Source organism: Lissotriton helveticus, chromosome 1_2 (genome assembly GCF_964261635.1).
Source record: "Lissotriton helveticus chromosome 1_2, aLisHel1.1, whole genome shotgun sequence".
Classification (NCBI taxonomy): Eukaryota; Metazoa; Chordata; class Amphibia; order Caudata; family Salamandridae; genus Lissotriton; species Lissotriton helveticus.
Window position 1 is genome coordinate 370883763 of NC_136058.1, and position 26768 is coordinate 370910530.

Here is a 26768-nt window from a genome sequence, read left to right on the forward strand (position 1 = left end):
TCTACAATTGGAAGGCTATAAATGTTTTTTTGGGCCTGCTAAAGAGTCAAGCTCGGGAAGGGCTAGGGGTGGTCTAGTCATTTATGTTAATTTAGAAATAAAGGGTAATTGGACTCAATTAGGCTGGGTGTCTGATACCCTGCAGGCAATAAGATTTCAGGGAGCTGGACAGAGCTTCCTAATCCTGAACTTTTATAATTCAGGACCCGTGGATGGTCATTTTCCTGTAATAATTGAACTGGAAACAAGGTTAAAGGATGAATTGGAGTCAGGGAAAGCGGGCTTTGAACCGACTGTTTTACTAATGGGGGACTTTAATTGTCACCTTTGTCCAAGTCTACTTACGTTTTCCCCTGACTGGTCATCATGTCCGAGGGAAAGTGGGCCACATTTTGACCATGGCAGAGAAGGCTCTATGCTAATGAAAGTCTGTGAATCCTTTGCCCTGTCTCATACCATGGATTTATTGTCAGTCAAACCAGGAGAGGCTGTTACACCGACATTTAAGGGTAGAGGATGTGCCTCTGTTATAGACATAATGATTTCCGCTTTTGGTAAACATAGAATTTTGGAGGCTCAAATTGAGTGGAGCCCTTTTAGTGATCACAACCCCTTAACTCTCTTATTAAAATACAACAATATTGTATCTAAGCCGCAAAAAGGGGACACAGTAATTTATCCTATAGACCAAGGGAGGCGGTTGAGATGGTCCACGATCAACCCACTAGATTTTTATAGCTCCCTAATAAAGAATGGTAAAAATTATATTGATGTATGTCTGGACTTAGAAATGGGAGATAGGGAGGTGGTCGTAGCGTTTGAATCACTAACAAAGGTGGCAGAGGGACTTTTGAAAACTAAAAAGCCCCTCAAAGTACATTCCTCTCCCAGATGGTTTAATTCAAAGTGCTCTTTGGCTCTTAGAGAGCTAAAACAAGCCCTAAAGGACTCCCCGAGAGACAAGACGGTAATAGCTCTCTGCAGGCAAAACTATAAGGCCCAGGTTAAGGTTAGGAAGTTGGAACTACACAAGGAGGTGTGGGCAGACCTTAGAGAAGCAGGGGAGAACAGAGACTTTACTCAGTTTTGGAGAATTATAAATAGACCAGGTCTCCAAGACTCGAGTGCATTAACTATCGGCACTAATATTCTCCCAGGTGATTGGATAGCCCACTTCCAAGGTCTTTATAACCAACATGATGAGTCATTGGTGGCAAAGCAGGACTCATGTTTTGCCCGTAGTAAAGTGGCTCTGGAATTTTCACTCCTCGAGGTCCTGAAGGCCATCCAGGGACTGTCTAGAAATAAAGCTCCGGGGCCGGATGGGACCCCGCCGGATCTTTTCCTGAGCAAAACTGACTTGTGGGCACCTATTTTGACCAGAGTTTTAAATGCGGCCATTAAAACAGGACTCCCACGATCTTGGTCTACAGCAGTGATTGTCCCTATTTATAAGAAAGGCTGTAGGGACAATCCACAATGCTACAGACCAATTTCGTTAATTGACGTCTCAGCAAAACTTCTGGGGAGAGTTATATTAAACCGGCTATCTGAGTGGACTGATCTCCACAACACCTTGGTGGAGACTCAATATGGATTTAGAACGGGTAGGTCAACGAGTGACCAATGTCTTAATCTATACTTGTTGGCTGCTAAATACACTAAAAGTGAAAATGGTACCCTGTTTATGGGGTTCATGGACTTAGCAGCAGCCTTTGATAATGTGAACAGATCTAAACTGTGGGCTCTGATGCAGGAGTTGGGGATGGAATCAGACTTGATTGACATCTTAAGGGAGCTTCATTGGAACACCACGGCCAAGGTCCGCTACAGCGCGGGAGGGGTGAGTACTGATCCCTTCCCGTGCTCTAGCGGGGTGAGGCAGGGGTGTATCCTGGCTCCCTTTTTATTTTCTCTCTACATTAATGGACTGGAGAGTGCACTGCTGACTCTGGGAACGGACTGCCCGAGAGCAGGACGGCGTCAGATACCTGTACTTTTGTACGCGGATGACGCCGTCCTCCTTGCTAGAACTGCGGTCGGTCTGCAGGGCCTCATTGAGGGGTTCGGTAGCTTCATGGAGAGTTTGGATCTCTCCGTGAATCTCAGCAAATCTTTCATCATGGTGGCAGGGAAAAAGCCCCTGAAAAAGTTTTCTTTCTCATTAGGAGCACATGTGTTTGATTTTGTAAACTCCTTTTCCTACCTGGGTGTACTCTTTGATGGTCAATTGGGGTTTAATCAACTGTTGGAGGAAAGGTCAAGGAAGCTGGTTGCGGCAAATGGCTCAATCCTTAATTTTGCCCGCAGGATGGGACGTTGGTCCCGGAACAAGTTGTAACACTATATAGAGCAGTCAGTATTTCGAAGGCCACGTATGGGGCGGAGGTGTGGGGTTTCAGGGATGCTCACTTACTCCAAGTGGAGGAAGATAAGTTCTTAAAAAAACTGTTAAGATTGCCACAGAGCGTTCCTGCTTTTATCACACATAAGGAACTGGGTCTTCAGTTTATAGCTGATCTGATTAAGCTCAAACCTATCCTGTCTTGGCTCCGGATTTGGCAAAACCCGAATGCAGGTCTTTCTAGATTGATCATCACAGACTGTTTAAAGAGAGATAGGTGGTTGCTAATTGACTGGCTCAAATATGTTAGTGATGCCTTAAAATCCATCGGGTTAGAATGCGTTTTTTCAGACCCCACTAAAATTAATAGCTCTTGCAGGTCTAAGATTGAAAAGCAGTTATATGATAAATATGAGCAGGCCAGAATACAAGAAAACTCTGCCAAAAAATCAGTTTTAGCCTACTCTCTTGTCTGTAATGAGAGGGGTATGGAACCCTATTTGTTTTTAATGCACAATCAGCAAGAGAGATTTTTAATTTCCCGTTTTGGCTCAATTTGTTGCCAAATATCCTAGCCTACCCATCGGGTTTTACCCGGACAATTGAGCAGAAGGGTGCCTGCGGCTGCGACAATAGGTCTCCGCAGGACACCCTTCATTTTGTATTATTATGTCCTTTTTATAGTTTACCCCGCAGAGGATTTCTTGTAAATATTTTAAAGGAGGCGAAAATCTCCCAAGCCAAAACTGCTCTGTTATTCCTCCAAAAAGCTATGGACACAAGGACTCTCTGTTGTATTATCAGTTTCCTGAAGATTGCTGTTAAATTGAGGAATACGAGGGATTGAACTCAATGGGGCTGAAACTACGAATGAATTAATGATTGACTACTGCCTGGTGGTAGGGCCCCTACCTCCAGCGCCCCGGGAAGGGGTAAAGATGCCCTTTCTTTGGAAAATGTACCTATTGCAACCCAAAGCATTACTAGGGGAGGTATAAGGAATCTGGACCTGCGGGGAGCTGTGTCTATAGCTCCCCAGATACAGAGGGAGGAGTCGGCTAGTTCTCTTGTGATTTTTGCAGAAGAGAGGAGTGGGCAAGACCTGGTGGGCACATTAAAAAGAAAAGAGGAGAGGGGAGGATTAAGCTTTATCTCCTGGAATGTGGCAGGTTTGGGGGCCAAACTGACCTCAGTGGAGTGGTGTGAGTACATTAGGGGTTTTCATATTATAGTCCTCCAAGAGACTTGGGCTCTAACCCCAGATCATCTACAATTGGAAGGCTATAAATGTTTTTTTGGGTCTGCTAAAGAGTCAAGCTCGGGAAGGGCTAGGGGTGGTCTAGTCATTTATGTTAATTTAGAAATAAAGGGTAATTGGACTCAATTAGGCTGGGTGTCTGATACCCTGCAGGCAATAAGATTTCAGGGAGCTGGACAGAGCTTCCTAATCCTGAACTTTTATAATTCAGGACCCGTGGATGGTCATTTTCCTGTAATAATTGAACTGGAAACAAGGTTAAAGGATGAATTGGAGTCAGGGAAAGCGGGCTTTGAACCGACTGTTTTACTAATGGGGGACTTTAATTGTCACCTTTGTCCAAGTCTACTTACGTTTTCCCCTGACTGGTCATCATGTCCGAGGGAAAGTGGGCCACATTTTGACCATGGCAGAGAAGGCTCTATGCTAATGAAAGTCTGTGAATCCTTTGCCCTGTCTCATACCATGGATTTATTGTCAGTCAAACCAGGAGAGGCTGTTACACCGACATTTAAGGGTAGAGGATGTGCCTCTGTTATAGACATAATGATTTCCGCTTTTGGTAAACATAGAATTTTGGAGGCTCAAATTGAGTGGAGCCCTTTTAGTGATCACAACCCCTTAACTCTCTTATTAAAATACAACAATATTGTATCTAAGCCGCAAAAAGGGGACACAGTAATTTATCCTATAGACCAAGGGAGGCGGTTGAGATGGTCCACGATCAACCCACTAGATTTTTATAGCTCCCTAATAAAGAATGGTAAAAATTATATTGATGTATGTCTGGACTTAGAAATGGGAGATAGGGAGGTGGTCGTAGCGTTTGAATCACTAACAAAGGTGGCAGAGGGACTTTTGAAAACTAAAAAGCCCCTCAAAGTACATTCCTCTCCCAGATGGTTTAATTCAAAGTGCTCTTTGGCTCTTAGAGAGCTAAAACAAGCCCTAAAGGACTCCCCGAGAGACAAGACGGTAATAGCTCTCTGCAGGCAAAACTATAAGGCCCAGGTTAAGGTTAGGAAGTTGGAACTACACAAGGAGGTGTGGGCAGACCTTAGAGAAGCAGGGGAGAACAGAGACTTTACTCAGTTTTGGAGAATTATAAATAGACCAGGTCTCCAAGACTCGAGTGCATTAACTATCGGCACTAATATTCTCCCAGGTGATTGGATAGCCCACTTCCAAGGTCTTTATAACCAACATGATGAGTCATTGGTGGCAAAGCAGGACTCATGTTTTGCCCGTAGTAAAGTGGCTCTGGAATTTTCACTCCTCGAGGTCCTGAAGGCCATCCAGGGACTGTCTAGAAATAAAGCTCCGGGGCCGGATGGGACCCCGCCGGATCTTTTCCTGAGCAAAACTGACTTGTGGGCACCTATTTTGACCAGAGTTTTAAATGCGGCCATTAAAACAGGACTCCCACGTTCTTGGTCTACAGCAGTGATTGTCCCTATTTATAAGAAAGGCTGTAGGGACAATCCACAATGCTACAGACCAATTTCGTTAATTGACGTCTCAGCAAAACTTCTGGGGAGAGTTATATTAAACCGGCTATCTGAGTGGACTGATCTCCACAACACCTTGGTGGAGACTCAATATGGATTTAGAACGGGTAGGTCAACGAGTGACCAATGTCTTAATCTATACTTGTTGGCTGCTAAATACACTAAAAGTGAAAATGGTACCCTGTTTATGGGGTTCATGGACTTAGCAGCAGCCTTTGATAATGTGAACAGATCTAAACTGTGGGCTCTGATGCAGGAGTTGGGGATGGAATCAGACTTGATTGACATCTTAAGGGAGCTTCATTGGAACACCACGGCCAAGGTCCGCTACAGCGCGGGAGGGGTGAGTACTGATCCCTTCCCGTGCTCTAGCGGGGTGAGGCAGGGGTGTATCCTGGCTCCCTTTTTATTTTCTCTCTACATTAATGGACTGGAGAGTGCACTGCTGACTCTGGGAACGGACTGCCCGAGAGCAGGACGGCGTCAGATACCTGTACTTTTGTACGCGGATGACGCCGTCCTCCTTGCTAGAACTGCGGTCGGTCTGCAGGGCCTCATTGAGGGGTTCGGTAGCTTCATGGAGAGTTTGGATCTCTCCGTGAATCTCAGCAAATCTTTCATCATGGTGGCAGGGAAAAAGCCCCTGAAAAAGTTTTCTTTCTCATTAGGAGCACATGTGTTTGATTTTGTAAACTCCTTTTCCTACCTGGGTGTACTCTTTGATGGTCAATTGGGGTTTAATCAACTGTTGGAGGAAAGGTCAAGGAAGCTGGTTGCGGCAAATGGATCAATCCTTAATTTTGCCCGCAGGATGGGACGTTGGTCCCGGAACAAGTTGTAACACTATATAGAGCAGTCAGTATTTCGAAGGCCACGTATGGGGCGGAGGTGTGGGGTTTCAGGGATGCTCACTTACTCCAAGTGGAGGAAGATAAGTTCTTAAAAAAACTGTTAAGATTGCCACAGAGCGTTCCTGCTTTTATCACACATAAGGAACTGGGTCTTCAGTTTATAGCTGATCTGATTAAGCTCAAACCTATCCTGTCTTGGCTCCGGATTTGGCAAAACCCGAATGCAGGTCTTTCTAGATTGATCATCACAGACTGTTTAAAGAGAGATAGGTGGTTGCTAATTGACTGGCTCAAATATGTTAGTGATGCCTTAAAATCCATCGGGTTAGAATGCGTTTTTTCAGACCCCACTAAAATTAATAGCTCTTGCAGGTCTAAGATTGAAAAGCAGTTATATGATAAATATGAGCAGGCCAGAATACAAGAAAACTCTGCCAAAAAATCAGTTTTAGCCTACTCTCTTGTCTGTAATGAGAGGGGTATGGAACCCTATTTGTTTTTAATGCACAATCAGCAAGAGAGATTTTTAATTTCCCGTTTTGGCTCAATTTGTTGCCAAATATCCTAGCCTACCCATCGGGTTTTACCCGGACAATTGAGCAGAAGGGTGCCTGCGGCTGCGACAATAGGTCTCCGCAGGACACCCTTCATTTTGTATTATTATGTCCTTTTTATAGTTTACCCCGCAGAGGATTTCTTGTAAATATTTTAAAGGAGGCGAAAATCTCCCAAGCCAAAACTGCTCTGTTATTCCTCCAAAAAGCTATGGACACAAGGACTCTCTGTTGTATTATCAGTTTCCTGAAGATTGCTGTTAAATTGAGGAATACGAGGGATTGAACTCAATGGGGCTGAAACTACGAATGAATTAATGTTTTTTAATTGATATAGGCCCCCTGGACAATCTTATTTTAATCTCTGTAATTCTTATTCTTCCGCTTTTCTACAATTTTTTACTGTGATTAGTTTTAACCAAATTGGTCTTTACTGAAATTGTATATGCTGAATCGGATTTTATATGTTTTGTGTATGTACTTTTTATGATAGTTTTTAACTATCGAAATAAAGATGATTCTGATTCTGATTCTGACTCCTTTAGCCATACACACAGAAATGTCAGAGATCAATGTGCCAGGGTTTTTCCTCATACTCTTATGCTTAAATTTTTTGGCTGCATTCTTAGAAAGATGGGTTGGGTATTTTATGATGTAGGCGTTCCTACTTGTTAGTTCCAGGTAGTTTTCCTCCATTTTTGTGATATGCGAAAGAGTACTAAAATTCGTTTCCCTCTTCCTGTTAGTATGAGTACTCTCTTAATATAACTACAAGATTATAATTATAAATGTACCTGGCAGTATAAATGTTCTCTATTTCATGTGCTACTTAAATTATGTTTTCTATATTAGTTTCTCTTCCAGGTATATTCTTTTAGTGGGGGAATAAATAATCTCTCCAATATAAGAAACTATGTAAAAAATGATTATGCTCTTATATTAATTGTGTGGACTTTTCAAGATGGCCGCCGTGTTTGTTATCACTTTTTGTGCTGATACCTTTCTCTCTTTCTATAGTTTTAGTCCTCTTTCACTTTCCATGGATTGATTCAGCCCTTGGGAAAAGCTCCCTTCTCCTTGTCACTGTTTAGCAGTCCTCTTTTACTTTCTTGAGGAGAAGTTTGTGATCTACTGTGTCGAATGCTGCCGATAGGTCTAGGAGAATAAGTAGGCAGCAATGGTCTGAGTCCAGTGATTTGTGAATGTCATCTATTATGTTAAGGTTTGCGGTTTCAGTGCTGCAACCTTTCCTGAATCCCGACTGATGGGAGTCGAGAAGATTGGTGTTGTCCAGGTGTTGGGTTAGTTGTTGGAGTACACATTTTTCTAAGATTATGGAGAGAAGAGGAAGGTTGGAGACGGGTCTGAAGTTGTTTAAGTCATTTATGTCTAGGCCTGTTTTTTTAGCAGTGGCGTGACTTGTCCCACTTTCAGACAATCCGGAACGATACCAGTTTTAAGGGAGCTATTAATAATCCTGCACCAGAGAGGGGCTAGGGAAAGATTCCGCTGTTTAGTGAGTTGAGCAGGTTGGGGGTCTAGGGCGTGTGATGAGGGTTTGGAGGTGGAGATGAGTTTAACTATCTCTTCTTCTGGGATGGACTGGAAAAGAGACCAGGGTTTAGAGGTAAGAGAGGGAGCGCTACCCAACACCTCACCCTGGCTGCTATAGGGAAGTGAGGCGTGATTGGTGTCGAGGGATCGTTCTATCTTGGAGATGTTATCGTTGAAAAAGTTGGCGAAGTTATCGCACCGTTCTTTGGAAGCCGGCCCTAGGGACGTATCAGGTTTGGAGATTTGGTGTCTGATGATATTAAAGAGCTCCTTGGGTCTGTTTATTGCGCTATCAAGAGCGGAGCGGAAATACACCGATTTTCTATTCTTGATATGTCTGTTGTAATTCTTCCGGACTGTTCTAAGTTGATCGCGATGAGTGGTGCTGGGCATGGTCCTCCACCGTCTTTCTGTAGCTCTTAGTTGTCTCCTTTCATCATTGATGTCTGAGTCGAACCATTATCTGGACGGAATAGGACGACTTTTTTTTAATTTCAGGGGAGCAAGTTGGTCAAGCAAGATTACCATGTTCGCGTTATGGAGCGAGATGAGCTCAGTTGTGGGGAGCTCCGTGTCACTAGGTAGGAACAGATTTAGCCTCTCTTCCATGTCATCCAGGGGAATCTGGGAGAGATTTCTGGACCATTTGGGGGAGTCCAGGACCGGAGGCAGGGATAAAAGTCTTTGGTTGATGTGGAATAGGATCATGTGGTGATCCGACCAGTCCACTGGAAGAATATTGACGATCGTAATTGCATCTTGGTGGGCGATGATAGCATCCAAGGTTGCACCTTTGTTGTGCGTTTCTTCTGAACAGTGTTGTGAAAGATTATTGTCACAGAGGAGGTTGTTGAGAGATTGAATTAGAGAGTTGTTGGTCTCATTCCAATGTAGGTTGAGATCACCCAGGATTAGGACGTTAGTGTCTTTGAGTGCACACTGGGCAATTAGGTCGGATAAGTGTTCCCCAAATGTAGGGATGTTCCCTGGGGGTACATAGAGAAGATGGCAGACTATAGGGCTGTTGTCTTTAGTCTTAATGTTCACAGAAAGACATTCAAATATGCTGTACTTGCAGGAGTCAGTTACAGTGATGTCTACGTCATCTCTGTGGATGATGGCCATACCTCCCCCTCGTTGATCTATCCTATCTTTGTTGATGATGGAGTAGCCAGGAGGCACAAGCATATCTAAACGGGGGGGGGGAGGTGTCTTTTAGCCATGTCTCTGTGATGAACGCAATGTCTAGATCATGGGAGAGGATGGTTTCTGCTAATTCCGTTGCGTGTTTGGGAGCTGATCTACAGTTAATGAGTAGACAGCTAGTGGATAGACCCTTTTTGCTAGGGTACTTTCCTGGTGGGGCCTATGGATGGGAGGGAGGGCGGGGGTCTTTTAGCTTTAGGGGGGGTGTTCTCTTCTGAAGCCTGCGATCACTTGTATTTTGGATTCAAGTGAGGCTGTGGGAGGAGAGTCGTAGGTGGCGGCTAGGTTCACTGCTTCTTCCTCAGACATTGCTGCTTTGGTCCTGGAGGGTCTATGCATCTGGGACACTGCTACCATACTTGGGGGACTCGGTGGCCTGGACATGGGGGATTTGGTTCTAGTGCGGGTCTGTAACGTGGTCTCCATGATGGTTTTATTGAGCCTCGGTGGCCGGATATCGAGGACGGGAAAGGGATCGTATTGGGATTTTGGGAGGTTAGAATTGGTCGCAGGAGAGGCCCTTGTAAAGGATTGCTCGGGCATTCGAGAGAGGGTCTGTAAAGGGGTCTCCACAATAGTTTTATTGGGCATCGGGGGCCGGAGATCGAGGGTGGGACAGGGCTCGGACTGGGAATTTAGAAGGTTAGAGTTGGTTGGAGGAGTGTCCCTTATAGGGGATTGCTCGGGCATACGAGCTTTGTCTAGGTTGGGTATAATTTCGTCAAGGTCTCTGAATATTATTTGTAACTGATTCTCTAATAAAATCAGTCGGTGCAACATTTTTTCCGGGGGAGGAGGCATGTCATTGTGGGACGGGACAGCCCTTGAGGTGGTGGGCAAGATCGAATTGTGGGGTCTAATGCTGGTTGGGTCACCTAGATAGCCGCTGTTCATGACCCTCTGTGGGGGGTCGGGTTGCAAGCTCTTCCTCAGAGGTTCAGTAGGAGAGGGGAGGGGGTCGGAAGGCCATGTTTGAGTGAAGGTGATGGGATGTAGCGGTGGCTGAATCTAAGGGGGTGTAGGGATAAGAGGAACCTCGGGAGATTGATGGTCACGTTTAGTAGGAACGAGGGAGTGAGAAGGGCTCCAAGCTGGGAGGCTGAAGGGTCTCACCAGGAGGATGAGAGTAGGTATTTGAGACCTCTGGTGGGGAAGGGAGTCCGGGGACGGGGTTGAGGCGGAGCAGATCGAAGAGAGTGGAGATGGGCGGAACGGATAGCAGGAAATAGGGAGTAGAAGGCCTCGAGGTTCTCATTATTAGCCTGTATGAACACTGTGCCATTTGAGTAAATGTTCACTGTTGTGTTCCCATTTCTAGTCGCCTGGTTCGGAAGAGAGGTCGTAAATTTACAGCTATGTGTGGTGGTCGTCGTTTTGGATATGTGAAGTTGTAATCTAAGTGTAGTTATCCAATTGTCTGGTCTATCCATGTGCAAGATGAGACCCATCTTCACCTGCCCTTTGGAAGAGCAGTGGTAGGTGTCTACAAAAGTGTTTCTGGGTGTTGTCTGATAAGACTATGTTTGAGGTTTCTCCTTGCTTTGGTGGGGATCTTGGGGGGGAAACTAATTTCGGAGGCATTCACGCCTTGCGGTTTCGTGTGGGTCGGCATGGGAGCAACGACAGGGATTGGGGTACCACGTGGCGTTGTTGGGTTACGTGAGATTGGAATGCAGGTGCCGTCCATCGCAGACGAGGAGACGAGAGACTGCTGGGTCGGGGGCCGCAGAATAGTGGAGAAAGCAATAGGCAGCGTGGGATCAAATAGCCACCATAGGAGTCAGAGGGATCTCAAAGGACTGGTCCGAGGAGAGGAGGGAGCCCAGCGAATAAATTAGGAGAGAAGTTGCTGCGAAAGGAAGGAGGGGGTGAGAGTTGGTGGGGTTATCCTCAGAGGGATAAGCTATTGAGGGAACTCACTGTGTGACTTTTTTATCCCGTTGGGGGGTTACAACATCGCGGATGCTTCAGTATCTTATTCAGACTCTCGGACTGTGTGTATTTATTGGGACTTCAGGGCGGCCATCTTAGAGTGGGCAAAGTATTCGAAGATCTGGGTTTAATTCTCACTGGATCTTTGCAAATCTTTATTACTCTTATGGGGCTCAGAAGGAGCCACAGAGCGGCACTTTACAAACCTCCTGATATCTAGATTGATATGCATATTAAAGAACATCTTAAAATCGTTACTCAACTTTTCTATCACTGAAAACACCCCATAAGCTTTGTTAGAATCGCCAGAACTGAAAAAATGACTGTCCTCATCAAACCGAACATCCTCTCAGATGACCAGTGGTCAGTGTCCTAAAAAAATCCTCAACCATTGCTGCATCCCTTCCCAACATCATTCCACCTCTCTGTGTCTGGAAGTAGATGGAGTGTTGGCTGGAGTGTGTGGAAGTAGATGGAGTGTTGGCTGGAGTGCGTGGAAGTAGAGGGAGTGTCGGCAGGAGTATGTGGAAGTAGATGGAGTGTTGGTGGGAGTGTGTGGAAGTAGATGGAGTGTCGGCAGAAGTGTGTGGACGTAGATGGAGTTTCAGCGGGAGTTTGTGGAAGTGGATAGAGTGTTGGCGGGGTGCGTGGAAGTAGATGGAGTGTGGGCTGGAGTGTGTGGAAGTTGATGGAGTGTCAGCAGGAGGGTGTTGAAGTTGATGGAGTGTCGGCAGGAGTGTGTGGAAGTAGATGGAGTGCTGGCTGGAGTGTGTGTAAGTAGATGGAGTGTTGGCAGGAGTGTGTGTAAGTAGATGGAGTGCTGGCGGGAGAGTGTGTTGAAGTAGATGGAGTGTTAGCGGCATGCGTGGAAGTAGATGGAGTGTTGGCTGGAGTGTGTGGAAGTAGATGGAGTGTCGGCAGGAGTGTGTGGAAGTAGATGGAGTGTTGGTGGGAGTGTGTGGAAGTAGATGGAGTGTCGGCAGAAGTGTGTGGACGTAGATGGAGTTTCAGCTGGAGTTTGTAGAAGAGGATGGAGTGTTGGCGGGGTGCGTGGAAGTAGATGGAGTGTGGACTGGAGTGCGTGGAAGTAGATGGAGTGTCGGTGGGAGTGTGTGGAAGTAGATGGAGTGTTAGCGGGAGTGTGTGTAAGTAGATGGAGTGCTGGCGGGAGTGTGTGGAAGTAGATGGAGTGTTGGCTGGAGTGCGTGGAAGTAGATGGAGTGTTGGCGGGAGTGTGTGGAAGTAGATGGAGTGTTGGTGGGAGTGTGTTGAAGTAAATAGAGTGATGGCGGAGTGCGTGGAAGTAGATGGAGTGTTGGCTGGACTGCGTGGCAGTAGATGGAGTGTCAGTGGGAGTGTGGAAGTACATGGAGTGTTGGCGGGAGGGTGTGGAAGTGGAGGGAGTGTTGGCGGGAGTGTGTGGAAGTAGATGGAGTGTTGGTGAGAGTGTGTGACAGTAGATGGAGTGTTGGCAGGAGTGTGTGGAAGTAGATGGAGTGTTTTTGCAGAAGTGTGGGGATGTAGATGAAGTGTTGGCAGGAGTGTGTGGAAGTAGATGGAGTGTTAGCAGGAGTGTGTGAAAGTAGATGGAGTGTTGGCATGAGTGTGTGGAAGTAGATGGAGGGCCCTAAAAGAAGGTGAACCTGGCACCTGATAAGTGTGTAAAGTTCTAAGAGTTCCTTGACGCGGTCTGTGGGAAACGAATCTCACAAAATGTATTGTCTCTTAAAACATTTTGTCAACATACATTCTCCCGCCTAAAGTGATTTGTAGAGATCTTCTCCCACAATCTGCACTGAGTAGAAGATTCATCACATATTTCTTTTTTATTTAAGTTTTGTAAACTCTGTAAAAACTCCAAGATAGCTGACTTTTAGGAATCAGCAAAAAAAACTATGAAAACCTACACTGCCCTCCAGCCGAGTATTAACAAGATACTCGTGACAGTGGAGTTGGAAAGTAATGGGCAACATATCACAATGTAAGATAAGATTACAGGATGGGCATGTGTGGGGTGTGTGCATGCATACATTTTTGTATCTGTGTATGTGTGCATGCACATGTGGGTAACTGTGTATGTGAGTGTGAGGTTTCCATACTGGTTTGTATCATTCATGTTCTAAGCATATATGTTTGACTGCATATATACACCGGTGTGTGTTAGTGTGAAGACCTGATACATTGTCTGGGAATGTGTTTAAATCTGTACCTCTGAATGTACGTCTGCTCATCTGCTGCTTGGTATCTGCACCGATGTGTCTGATTGCATGCGGTTTGCTTGATGTGTTTGTACAGAGGACAGTAACGCTTAGAATAAGTGGCTCCTTACCTTCCAGTCCGAGGCATTCCGTCCAGAGTACCTGATTTCATACATCAGATGCCCCTCCAGCGGTGGCAGAGGGGGTGCCCAGTGCAGGGTCAGGCGGTCATCGCTCACATTTGAGCTCAGGATCTGAGGGGCGTGAGGGCGCACTGTGGGGAGAGGAGAAGAGGACCCTCATCAGGCCTCACCATCAAAAACGTACAAAGACGGACACACCCAGGAAGGAAGGAAGGCAGGAAAGTACCTTTATCAAATACGTCTTGAGAATCTTTAAGTTCATAATAATTATAAACCATAAACAAATGCTAAAAAGTAAAGAGCATCGTACAAAATATAAAATATATTTGGAAATAAATTAAGCACATCTTCCAAAACAACTATGTTCTCACACATAGCAAGGTACATCACAAAACAGACAGGTGATTTCACAAGACGAATGAAAAGCAAATCTCAGCAAAAAAAATGTATTCTTGCCGAAACTGGATTGCATCTCAGAAAACAAGGTGCAAAAACAGCAAAATATAGTTTTGAAAGGTTCATCCCTAATAAATAAAGTATACATTCAGAAAATCTATGAACAGTTTTCAAAAGACAAATGGGGCCATTATAATGGTGGGCGGCGATCCGCCCGCCATTATTCACCGCCCGCCTCCCGTTTTCCCACCTCCTCCAGGGACCCCGGCATATGAAAAGACCGTCCGCCGGTTTTCCGCAGGTCAAACTGGAGACCGGGCGGAAAAGGGGATTGATATGGTGGCGGTGTCTGCAAGACAACGCCATCCATTTCAAGATGCAGGCGGTGATGTGCCTTTCCAGGCATGCGGAGTCTGCCAGTGGGGGCCAGTGGCGGGCCTCTAGGGTGTTGGGGGGGTGCACAACATGGCAGGCACCGAGCGGTGTCTGCCGCGTTGTGCATGCAAATGCGCAAATGCCTTTTCAACATTGCGGCGGGTGCTGCTGAAAGCACCGCCCGCCAGATGCGGAATGCGCCCGCCAGTGTGGCGGGTGTAGCCTAATTGGATTTGCGGGACCACTGCAAACATAGCGGGCAGTCTCATTTGTCGCCATCGTAAACAGTGCTCCTTAGAAAACCAAACAACAACTAAAAAAATGCAGTTTGCAAAATATAATACATATTGCAAAATGCTGTGTTTTAAAAACTGACCTCACAAAAATATGCTTCGGACAAGTCCATTTAAAAATAAATCAAAGTATATCTCATAAGAAACTTTAGGGAATATTCATAGATAGCATTTTATGGTACTTAACCCCTTCGATGCTGATGACGGAGCGGTTCCGTCATCAGCATTGGTTGGGCTGTGCTGATGACGGAACCGCTCCGTCATCAGCACTGCCCCTGGGGGGGGGGCGCTGGCCCTCCCCCCCTGGGGCATCGATCTTGCCCCCACAAACACGGATGGCAGTGGAAGAGTTTTCGCTGCCACCCCCGAGCCCCCCCCCAGGCCTCCCCATGACGTCAGCGCGCACAGCGCGCGCCAATGTCATCAGGCAGCGCTGGACGAGCTGGAAACCATTTGTTTCCAGCGCGTCCAGGAAAAGGAGGTAAGTTTGGGCCTCCAGTCTTTTTTAGTGAAAAGTAAGCAACCCCTTGGGCAAGGCTCGCTTCCTGGGGGGCATATATTGTTTCAGACTTTTCTGCTCCCTCTGGGGGCAGATCGGCCGTTTTTTGGCCGATTCTGGACCCAGGGGGGCAGAAAAGCCCACTGGAGCCAGGGATTATTTTTTTTATCAAAATCGGAAGCGACCCCTTGGGCAAGGGTTGCTTCCTTGGGCCCTAAATTATAAATAAGTAGATTCTGCCCCCTCTGGGGGCAGATTGGTTTATTTGTTTGGCCTATCTGCCCCCAGGGGGGTAGAAAACCCCACTAGACACCAGGGAATTCATTTTTATTTTTAATGCAAGCAACCCCTTGGGCAAGGGTCGCTTCCAGGGGGCCCATTTTAAAAAAAAAAAGTATATTCTGCCCTCGGTTTGTTTATTTGGCCTTTCTGCCCCCAGGGGAGGGCAGAAAACCTCACTAGACACCAGGGAGTGTTTTAAATTTGAAATGGAAGCGACCCCTTGGGCAAGGGTCGCTTCCTTATGGGTCTAATTAATTTGAAAGACTTTTCTGCCCCCCCCCCCCTTGGGGACAGATTACCTATATTTTTGGCATTTCTGGCACTGGGGGGGGGGGCAGAAGAGCCCACTAGTGCCACGGATTTAAAAATAAATAAATTGGTTGCTTCCAGGGGACATATATTTGTTTATGTGTATTCAGCCCGTTTATTTGGCCTTTCCGCCCCCATTTGTGTAGTGGCATAGCCTGTTATAATGTGTATTGTTTTTATTTGTTGTGAATTGTAATGTTTTATTTCCCCCTTTTTTGTTCTAGTTCAAGGCGTTTGCTCTTTAGACTGTTGCAGGTTACGGTTTTGTTACTGGTGGTTCTGCTGTTTGTGTAGTTGCATGTGTTTGGTAAGAGACTTTTTTTTGTACAATTTCAATGTAAATGTGTTTTTTGCAGTGTGTAATAATACCAGTATGTTTGGTTTCTGTTTTTTGAGTGTCCCAAAAATGTTTTGCATTTGTGCTTGATGTGTATTTTGTTTTCTGTAGATTATTTGTTTTTTTTCTTCTTTATAGTGGGATATCTTTGACTATTTGCTGTGTCTTTGCAGAGTAGGTGCTTGTGAGTGTAGCTGTCCCTTGTCAGAGAATTGTATAGTTTTTGAGTATATAGATCTTTGTGATAAAGGCACACTTTTTTTACTTACTTTGCACAGTGTTGGTTGTTGACTTGTTTGTGCAGTCTCCTTTCTTATTAAGGATAATGGCTAGCCGCCGGATTACAGCTCAGCAAGTTGTTGGAATGCTTTTTGATTCTTGCTCTGACCATGGTCCAGAGACTGACTCTGATTCTGAGGCAGAGGTGGGAGGGGATGATTCAGGCAGTGAGTTTTCTCTCCACATGGCATCATCCGATGATGAAGATACTCTCAGTGCAGATGAAGCTACTCTTGGTGCGATGAAGTGCCTGTGTTAGAGGAGGACATTGATGTGCCCATAGTACAGCAAGAGGCATCTGGGCTGCAGCCTGGGGCTGCAAGACTTCCCGTTGGTATAGTGAGACAAGAGGCATCTGGGCTGCAGCCTTAGGCTGCAAGACTTCCCGTTGGTATAGTGAGACAAGAGGCATCTGGGTTGCAGCCTGGGGCTGCAAGGCTTCCCGTTGAAAGTGCTGACCTCTGGGTTGCCCCAGGCATGGTGCAGCCGGCATTGACAGACTTTACTGGTGTTCCTGGGTGTAGGGTGAACACTGAAATGTTTTTGCAGATTGATTTTTTTCAGTTGTTTATGGATGATGTGTTTTTGGCAGAGATTGTTGAGCAGACTAATTTGAATGCCGAACAGTTTTTGAGGGACAACAGTGCCGGCCTTAAGCCTCACTCTAGAGCTACCCGGTGGACTACCACAAATCTGGAACAGATGAAGAAGTTCTTGGGTTTAACTTTTTTGATGGGCTTGCTAAGGAAGCCATCAATGGCGTTATGTTGGTCTACTAGTCCCTTGATGGCAACTGCTATATTTCCGGCAGTCATGAGTCGTGATAGGTATTTGCTTCTGCTTCGGATGATGCATTTTGTCGATAATGGTTTAGCTTTGCCACAAGATCACCCTGATTGTGACCGTCTTTTCAAGATTCGGCCTGACATTGATCACTTTGTTGATCGATTTTCTGAGATCTATGCTCCAGGGAAAGAAATTGCAGTATATGAGTCTTTGGTGTTGTTCAAGGGCTGCTTGGTTTTTAGGCAATACATTCCTAGTAAGAGGGCACGCTATGGAATTAAGCTGTATATGCTGTGTGACAGTCGGACTGGAAAAGTCTCTAATTTCAGGGTGTACACCGGTAAGGAATCGAGGATTAACCCCCCTGGTTGTCCGTCCACTTTTGGAGTGACTGAGAAAATTGTGTGGGAACTTGGTAGAGGATTATTTAACAAAGGCCATCATTTATATGTAGATAACTTATACACTGGTGTGCGGTTGTTCAGGGAATTGGTCAAAGTGGACACTGTTGCTTGTGGCACAATCTGCTGTAACCGTAAAGGTTTCCTAAAAGAACTTGTTTGCAAAAGCTTGTCCGGGGACGGTGCAGTGCATTGCATTGCGAGGAGCTTCTAGCTGTGACGTTTTCAGACAGGAGAGATGATTACATGTTGACTACCATCCATGATGAAAGCACTGAACAGGTGACTGTTTGGGGTGAGGTTGCTGAAGCGCGCAAACCTGTGTGCATTTTAGACTATAATATGCACATGGGTGGTGTTGACAGAGTAGATCAGAGGTTGGGACCGTATGCTGCTCTTCGTAAGGCTTACATTTGGTACAAGAATTTGGCTATCCATCTTTTCCACTTGGCAACCTTTAATGCTTTTGTTGTGTTCCAGGAATCTTGCCTTGAGTCAAAGATGACTTTTGTAAAGTTTCAGGAGTCTGTAATAGGCAGCCTTGTTTTAGTGGAACATGCAAGTGTTCCTAGAGTTGGAGTGGTGGAGGATGTTGCTAGATTGAAAGATCGCCACTTTCCTGATCACATTCCTACTACATCCTCAAAAGACTTTCCCAGTAGGAGATGTCGAGTCTGTTGGCAAAGAGGTATGCGGAAGGAGGTTCGTATGTACTGCCTCGAGTGTCCTTCTAACCCTGGGCTGTGCGTGCCTGCTTGTTTTAGAATGTACCACACGAAAAATAATTTTGGGGAGCATCCATGAGTGGTAAAGTGAACTGCCTGGCCTCTATTGTTTAATTATTTTTGTTCAGTTTTAAGGTTGGCATTTGTGTAGTGTATTTAGTTTTAGTTGTTGTGTTGGTAGATTTGTATCAATTTGCAATTTGTTTGTGTTTTTTTATTTATAATAAAAAAAATCCTAAATGTGATGTCGGTTTGCGTGGAGTGGCGATTGGCGGTGTGCTTGGTCTGGCGATTGGTTGGCGGTGTGTTTGGATTGGTGATTGGTTGGCGGAGTGCCTGGACTGGTGCTTGGCTGGCGGTGTGCATGGACTGGCGCTTGGCTGGCGGTGTGTTTGCACTGACTCTTGGCTGGCAGTGTGTTTGTACTGGCGCTTGGCTGGCAGTGTGTTTGTACTGGCGCTTGGCTGGCAGTGTGTGTGGACTGGTGCTTGGCTGGCGATGTGCGTGGACTGGCGCTTGCCTGGCGGTGTGTTTGGATTGGTGCTTGGCTGGCGGTGTGCCTGGACTGGTGCTTGGCTGGTGGTGTGTTTGTACTGACTCTTGGCTGGCAGTGTGTTTGTACTAGCGCTTGGCTGGCAGTGTGTTTGTACTGGCGCTTGGCTGGCAGTGTGCGTGGATTGGCGCTTGACTGGCGGTGTGCGTGGACTGGCATTTGGCTGGCGGTGTGGGTGGACTGGCGTTTGGCTGGCGGTGTGCGTGGACTGGTGCTTGGCTGGCGATGTGCGTGGACTGGTGCTCGGCTGGCGGTGTGTGAGTAGTGACTTGATGCTGGTCACTACACACACTGCTAGCTGAGCGCCGCTCCATGCAATCCATCAGTTTGTGTAGTTGCTGTGTCAGGAATGTGGGCGTGTGAAAGTGATGGGCCCTTGAATGGAGCTGTCTGCTGGTGGAAGTGTTGTAATGTGATGGGCCCGCGGCTGGCGGTGTGAATGTTTTGTATGTGTCACACGTATGAAAGGTGTATGAATGGCCTGTAAAGAGGTTGGTGCCTTGTCATGGCTTTACAGCTCACGAGCTGTGAGTCAATGGTTCAGTTTCTCGTCCTTTCAATTATTAACAGTGCATTTCATTTTTGTGAAATCACTTGCTAATACAATTGTATATACTGAACCATCACTCACCCTCGTGCCAAATCCAAACAGTATGTGTGTGCGTTTGAGGAATAGATGGCTGTGCAGTAATATTGGTCTTTTTTGTATGTTTGAAGCAGGTGCCCCATGTCTCTTTTTGTGAATGTTGTGATGTGTTCCTTTCGTGCCTGGTGGTGTGAATGGTCTTCTGTGTATCAAGTATGAAAGGTGTGTGAATGGCCTGTAAAGCGGTCGGTGCCTTGCAGTGGCTTTACAGCTCACGAGCTGCGAGTCACTGGTTCTGATTTTTTGTCCATTTAATTGACAGTGCATTTCATTTTTGTGAAATCTCTTGTTGATAAAATTTTGTATACTGAACCATCACTCGCCCTCGTGCCAAATCCAACCAGTATGTGTGTTGGACCTGGCCTCGTGGCGTGGTTACCCCCCGTTCCTCAGCACCCCGTTAGCCTAGCCCTGCACCCAGAATCCCCTGGTCGTCCTGTTCCTGTACGCCCAAACCTCCTGCACGACCCCACAATGGACGACCAGCCCCGCATGCCCCCGTCCTACTCCCGGCTCCGAGCGCCCAGCACCTGCATCACCCCACAGGGCCCGGCAGCCATTTTCCCTACTCGAGGTCCCTGACTCCCTGGGCCTAGCGTGACCCCGGCCCCAGCGAAACTTAGGCTCCAGACGCGCCAGTCCCGGATGGGGGGTAAAAGGCTCCCCTAGTGAGATAAGACAGGGAGTTTCGATGGCACCTCCGGCCTCCCCCGAGAGACTGGTTTTCCTCATACCTCTGGCCTTCCCCTGGGGGCCAGTTTGGATCACACCTCTGGCCTCCCCGAGAGCTGGCTCCAGACCCTCCTGGGCGTCTGGGAATTCCCAGACGCATCTTCAAAAGGATCAAAGGGCCAACCGACGGACCTCTCCAACGACCAGCCCCCAAGGCATGAGACCTCCGCCTGCGAGGGTCCGGACATCAAAGGGCCACCGGACTATATCAAGGCCTGCCCGAGAACTAGCGAGCAGTTGTATCCTGGACAAGAAAGCCCTGCTGATCTGATCGCGGCTAACGCTTGGGGAAACCTGAACCTTCGAACTCTTCGAGCCCTGCTGACGTTGTCGCGGCTCCTTCTTGTAACACAGAACTGGAACATCGGAGCTCTGCTGACGCTGTCGCGGCTCGTCCTCGTAAAGACAGAACTATAACCTCAGAGCCCAGCTGACCTCGTCGTGGCTCGAACTTGAACTCTAAAGAGATCTTTGTGAAACCTCCTGAGCCCTGCGGACGCTGTTGCGGCTCCTCAAGAACACCTCCGGATCGAGCCCTGCTGACCTCGTCGCGGCTCGAGGAGTACTCTGGTCCGGCTGGACCATCGACGCTACCAACACGACCTGAGTCGACTCGAAGTGAGTGAAGCAGCCAGTACGACCATCATCTTCCGTGTCCCCCGGCTTGAGGATTGAGAGCTGTGCGGAGGGTACGCTTCGTACTGGTCTAAAGACTGAGACTGTCCGCTTCCCTCTTCCCGAATTCCTGAGACTTTACAATCCCTCGATCGCTTGTAAATAAGAGTGCTGATTCCTTTTTACTGTTCATAAAGAACTCGTTACTGAAAACCTACGGTGTGGTGTCTGTTCGTAAGTGTGCTGTGAGCTCAGTGTGTACGATCCTAGACCCGAAGTCCTCCCCGGCGAGGACCTCAAGTTAAGACTCGGCAGTACTTGTGGGAGAGGTGGGTCCCGGGGTGGTCGGGTGAGCATAACCTGGCCCTCTGAGATCGCCCCTTCTAACAATGTGTGTGTGTTTGAGGAATAGATGGCTGTGCAGGAATCTTTGTCTTTTTAGTCTCTATGCCAAGGTGTACATTCCACCTAAGAATAACCTACCAACTGTAGATATTGTTGAAAACCCATGGGAGAACATGGTGATGTGAATTCTAACAAGTTATTTTATCCACAATGTCCTGCAAACCTCACAATATCTGTCACATTTTCCTTGCAATATTGTGCCAAAATTGTCACGGTGCAGAACTAAACAACTAATTTTGTCAAAACGATCTGGTTTTGCTAAGGGGGTCACCTCGGTTTTTGGCCCCGTGCTCAGCGGCCATCTAAGGATTCCTACCGAACCCACACATTTCTGAAAACTAGACTCCCAGGGGCTTCCAGGGAGGTATGGCTTGTGTGGATCCCCCAGCATTTCCTTACCCAGAATCCCTTGCAAAACTCGATTTTTGCAGAAAAAATCACTTTACTCACACATTTTTATGTGGGAAAGTGTGGCATCACCAGGCTCACCAAAATTTCCTACCACCCAGCGTTCCCCCAGGTCTCCCGATAAAAATTGTTCCTCACTTGTATGGGAGGCCCAAGTACCTGTGACAGCCAAGGGCCCAAAACGTAGTGAGGCAACATCAAATGTGCCTATCTCCAAACTACCTGGTTTTGCAAGGGGGTCACCTGGGTTTTTGGCCCCGTGCTCGGCGGCCATCTAGGGAAATCTACCAAAGCCACACATTTCTGAAAACTAGACACCCTGTGGGAAAGTGTGGCATCACCGGGCTCACACAAATTTCCTACCACCCAGCGTTTCCCCAGGTCTCCCGATAGAAATGGTGCCTCACTTGTGTGGAAGACCCAAGTAGCTTCGACAGGCAAGGGCCCAAAACATTTTGAGGCAACATCGAGATTGCCTATCAAAAAATGTCCTTACCCGGAACACGGAACATATTGCAACTTCGATCTCACACAGATCTTCTTCCACGAACTTCGCGGCAAACACAAAGGTTTAGCCTTCCCTTACAACGCCGTAGTGATTTACGCATTGCCAACTCCATTGGATTCTGACCCTACGAAATTCGTTTGGACAGCATCAGCCTCAGTCAGTGGACGAATAGTATTCCACCTAGATTTGGCACGTTTTGGCACACCTAAACTGTTTTTCTCTCCAGAAACAGTGGACACTTTTGACTCAACCCCAGATCTGGTCTTTTTCTTACTACACGGTTTACAACATTTGAGTCCCGGGCCCTGCCGGCAGAGCGACTTCCCTAGAGACTGATCATTTCATCATAGCCCTGAGGAGTCGCGGGAGATCTATCCCATGAGCGACGAAACACGTGTCGGCTGGATTGTTTTGAAGAACATTAAATACATCATTTCTCATGAACCAGAAGATGAATTTCTTGTTTATCCACAGGCTTTGTTTCTAATTGTACCAGTGTCTACACTGACACATTGTATTATATGTAACGGTTGTGTGCAAGGGTATTCAGTTAGGCACTTTGCCACAAAAGGGTCATTTTTCACTGTGAAATTGAGGTATGACCACGTTGCGTTTTGCACCGTTTCCTGTCGGAGGCACTAGGCCGACCCACACAAGTGAGGTACCATTTTTCTCAGAAGACTTTGGGAAATGCGGGGTGTGTGGAAGTTTGTGGATCCACGCAGATTCCAGAACTTTCCACTACAGAAATGTGGGGAAAATGTGGTTTTTTTTATCAATTGTTTAGGTTTGCAAGGGTTTCTGGGTAACAGAACCTGGTGGAAGTCACCCCATTCTGCATTCCCCTGGGTGTCTAGTTTTCAAAAATGTATAAGTTTGCTAGGTTTCCCTAGGTGCCAGCAGAGCTAGGGTTACAAAACTACAGCTAGGCACTTTGCCAAAAAAGGGTCATTTTTCACTGTGAAATTGAGGTGTGACCACGTTACGTTTTGCGCTGTTTCCTGTCGCAGGCACTAGCCCAACCCACACAAGTGGTGTACCATTTTTCTCGGAAGACTTTGGGGAACGCGGGGTGGAAGAAAATTTGTGGGGACACGCAGATACCAGAACTTTTCACCAAAGAAATGTGGGGGAAATGTGGCTTTCTTGACATTTCTTAACAGAACATGGTGGCAGGCAGTCAAATCACCCCATCCAGGATTCCCCTGGGTGTCTAGTGTTAAAAAATGTATGGGTTTGCTAGGTTTCCCTAGATGCCGGCAGAGCTGGGTTTAGAAAACGACAGCTACACACTTAGCAAAAAAAGGGTACATTTTCATTGTGAAAATGTGGTGTGCTCACGTTGAGTTTTGAGCCCTTTCCGGACGTGGGCACTATGCCTATCCACACAAGTAAGGTACCATTTCTATCAGGAGACTTAGGGTAATTCAGATTTGTAAAGCAACTGTTATTACCTGTTGAGTTTTGATGCATTTCTGCCTTCCAAATGAAAGACATTGTATAAAAAAGAAGTCCTTTTGAAAAATGACCAATAATTCTCATGCTAGCATGAGTATTTCCAATTTTGAAAATGTGCAAATATGTACTGTTTCTAAACATTTCAGAAATACATAGGTGTCCTTCATACCGATTTTTCCATGTATACATTTTCGCACAAAAATTGCCATATACCCGGTACATATTAAAAAGCCATTTCAAATTGCTACTCAGTTTTTGACTCTGAGTTTGTCTGCTTCTTGGTGAATGTTAGACCTGGCGCCTTGGCATGGGTCTCCCTTCCACTTTTTGTTACTGTGCCTCATGTGTTTTGCTGGTGTTAGCTGCTCAGAGCACTGTGCCACTGCCAATCAGTTCCACAGTGCAAGTGCTCCCTGTATGAAATGTATATGTTGTTTGGATTCCATGATTGGCTTATTTGGTTTATTGTCAGACCCCAGTACAGTGCACCAGGAGTGCCCAGGGCTTGTAAATCCAAATGCTGCTGGTGGGCTTGCAGCACTGGTTATGCCACTCACAGAAGCGGCCCGGTAAAATGTGTCGAAGGTCTGCCATTGCAGAACCTGCGTGCAGCCATGCGCTGTCATGCTGACTGGACAAGTGCACCCACTTGCCGGTCCCTAAACCTTCCCTTTTCTTCATATCAGTCACCCCTATCATAGGCCCACGGCCTGGGTGCATTGTAAGTATAAGGTAGGACATGCTCTGATGTGTGTGGCATGTCCTAATAGTGAATTACAACCATTTTAGTTTTTCACTATTGCAAGGCTACCTGTTCTCATAGGCCAGAATGGACTGTTGGAATTATTACATTCTATAATCATGACAGACTCAGGGAACATGGTGGAAACTCGAGTTTAGTATGCCTGAACTAAGAATAATAAAATACATATTTTAGTGAAGTTTATTTTTTAATCTTCTGTGTTTGCAAATACCACTTTTAGAAAGTAGTTATTTGCTTGCCTAACCATTTCAGCCTGCCTCTGCTAGGATATGTATCTGCTGTCTGGGTTCTGTGAGTGACAGGGCTGGGGAATCCCAGAGGGCAGGGCTTGGTAGCCTGGGGGGGGAATAGAGAGATTGACATCCTGATGGGTGGGAGGAGTGCACCTGGACTCTGAATAGGGCTGTGCTCTGCCACCACAATGCTGACTCTTCCTCCTGTGGAGCGTCTGATGTCTCTAGCCTGCTCCCTGAATGAAAAGTCCGAGTAATGTCAACAGAGTGCTCAAGAACTGGTTTTGGCTGGGCACAGGCCCCTCTACCCCAGAGGAACAAAGGAATTAGGGGTATAAGTATTGGGACCCTGCTCCCAAGAAATTAGATCCTGCTTGACAAGAAGAAACCTCTGCCTGAAGAGAAGGAACTGGGAAAGCTGTAAGGAGGAGTACTGTCCCTGACCTGGGGGATTGGCTTGCAGTAGTTGCCTTGCTGCTGAAGGAGAGGAGGAGAAGACTACAAAGACTTTGCTTCAACTTGTGCCTCAAAGATCTCCAGGGGCTTGTAAGTGAGCTTGCCCCCTGAACAAATTCCCAGGACCAGTGGACTTCATCCGCCTCGCAATCCGCTGCTGGAAACGCTGTTTTCAGTATCTGCCGAGGCCGGGGGCTGTGTACGCCTCGAACAATTGACCCGCATCCTGCCAAGCACCGTCCGCCTCAATCAACGCGGCTCTCCGCTCAACGCTTCGTCCTGACGAACTTCAATGAGCCGGAGCTCGCACTGTGACTGGCCGACAACGCACTGTACAATGCTTTGCCGCATCAAGTCATCTTGGTCGGAACAACACGTCCACTGCCGCTGAGTTTGAGTCTACGATCGCACCTGGAAAGGGGTACAGTTCGCACGTTTGCATCGAATCGCCTCGCACTCCATCAAGGACTGGACAGCGCTGCTCCCGCAGTACGGCTCGTACGCCGCAACGTAAGAAGAACGCACCGCATCAAGCACCGTCCGCCTCAATCAACGCGGCTCCCCACTCAACGCCTCGTATCAACGACTTCAACGAGCCGGAGCTCGCACCGTGACTGGCCGACAACGCACCATGCAACGCTTTCTTTTCGCAACGCACCATCCGTGCTGCAAGCAACTTAGTAAAGGTACTGTACGACTCGAACAAGCATCCCGTACGCATCGGACCGGCGAGTCCGCTGCACTTGTTAGACTCTTTTTATTATTTCTATTGCAGTGAGAGACGGACAAAGAGTACGAACTGTACAGAACTCTGAAACTAAGCATTTTACTAAGAACTCTTCATTGCTAACAGTATTGTGGGTATTTTTGTCATTATCTTGGTCTTGTGCTAAGTCTTATATAAAAGCTAACTATTTTTATATAAAACCTGTGTGGTGTCCATTTGTAGTGTTGTCACTTGATTACTGTGTGTGGTTACAACTGCTTAACTTGCATCGCCTCTGAGATAAGCCTTGACTGCTTGCGCCACGCAACCTAGAGGGTGAGCAGGGGTTATTTTGAGAGGGTAATTCCCTTGCCCTGACTAGAGGAGAGTGCTCCTGCTTGTCACAAGTACCTGTGCCAACCAGAGATCCCCAATTCTTACAGTGAACCTACAAGTCCTATAAATCCCCACAACTAGGAAGGTCCAGCGGATGTAACGGTATATTGCTTTCAAAGAGCTGTCATAATTACAAGAAGCTACAGGTGAAAACGTTGACACAAATGGCTGTTTTTTTCAACTAATTTTCAATTTTTCCAATATTTAACTGTTAGTTTCTATAAAGAAACCTTGATGGATCTACACAAATGACCCCTTTCTGATTTCAGAATTTTGTCTACATTTCTTAAATATATAGCTTTCCAGGATCCATTATTGCTTTCATACTCATTTTTACCATTAACTGGAAGGAGGTTGAAAGGACTAAAAATAGCAAAAATAGGCTATGTCCCAGAAAAATGCCAAAACTGTGTAAAAAATGTTGGTTCTCTGACAAAAGATTGTCATTCCCTAAAAGCTGGGAAATTGAGATTTCAGCCCCACAAACCATTTTTTGATAACATTTTCAGGGAAAAACCCAGATGCTTTCATTTGTAGCCCGTTTTTCCAATTTTTCTGAAAAAAACAAAAATGTTACTGTATTTTGGCTAATTTCTGGGACCCCTCCAAGGGAATACACAAACCCTGGGTACCTTTAAAATGCCCAGGATGTTGGAAGA

The 26768-nt window shown here is 46.6% G+C and overlaps 1 protein-coding gene across 1 annotated transcript in view; it reads right to left on the reverse strand.

Moving 5' to 3' along the window:
• MPL (MPL proto-oncogene, thrombopoietin receptor) overlaps nt 1-26768 on the reverse strand; it is a 285621-nt gene that overhangs the window by 95982 nt on the left and 162871 nt on the right. The window contains exon 8 of the mRNA XM_078673533.1: nt 13537-13679. Coding sequence (XP_078529659.1) covers nt 13537-13679 — 143 coding nt within the window. The remainder of the gene's footprint in view (nt 1-13536; nt 13680-26768) is intronic.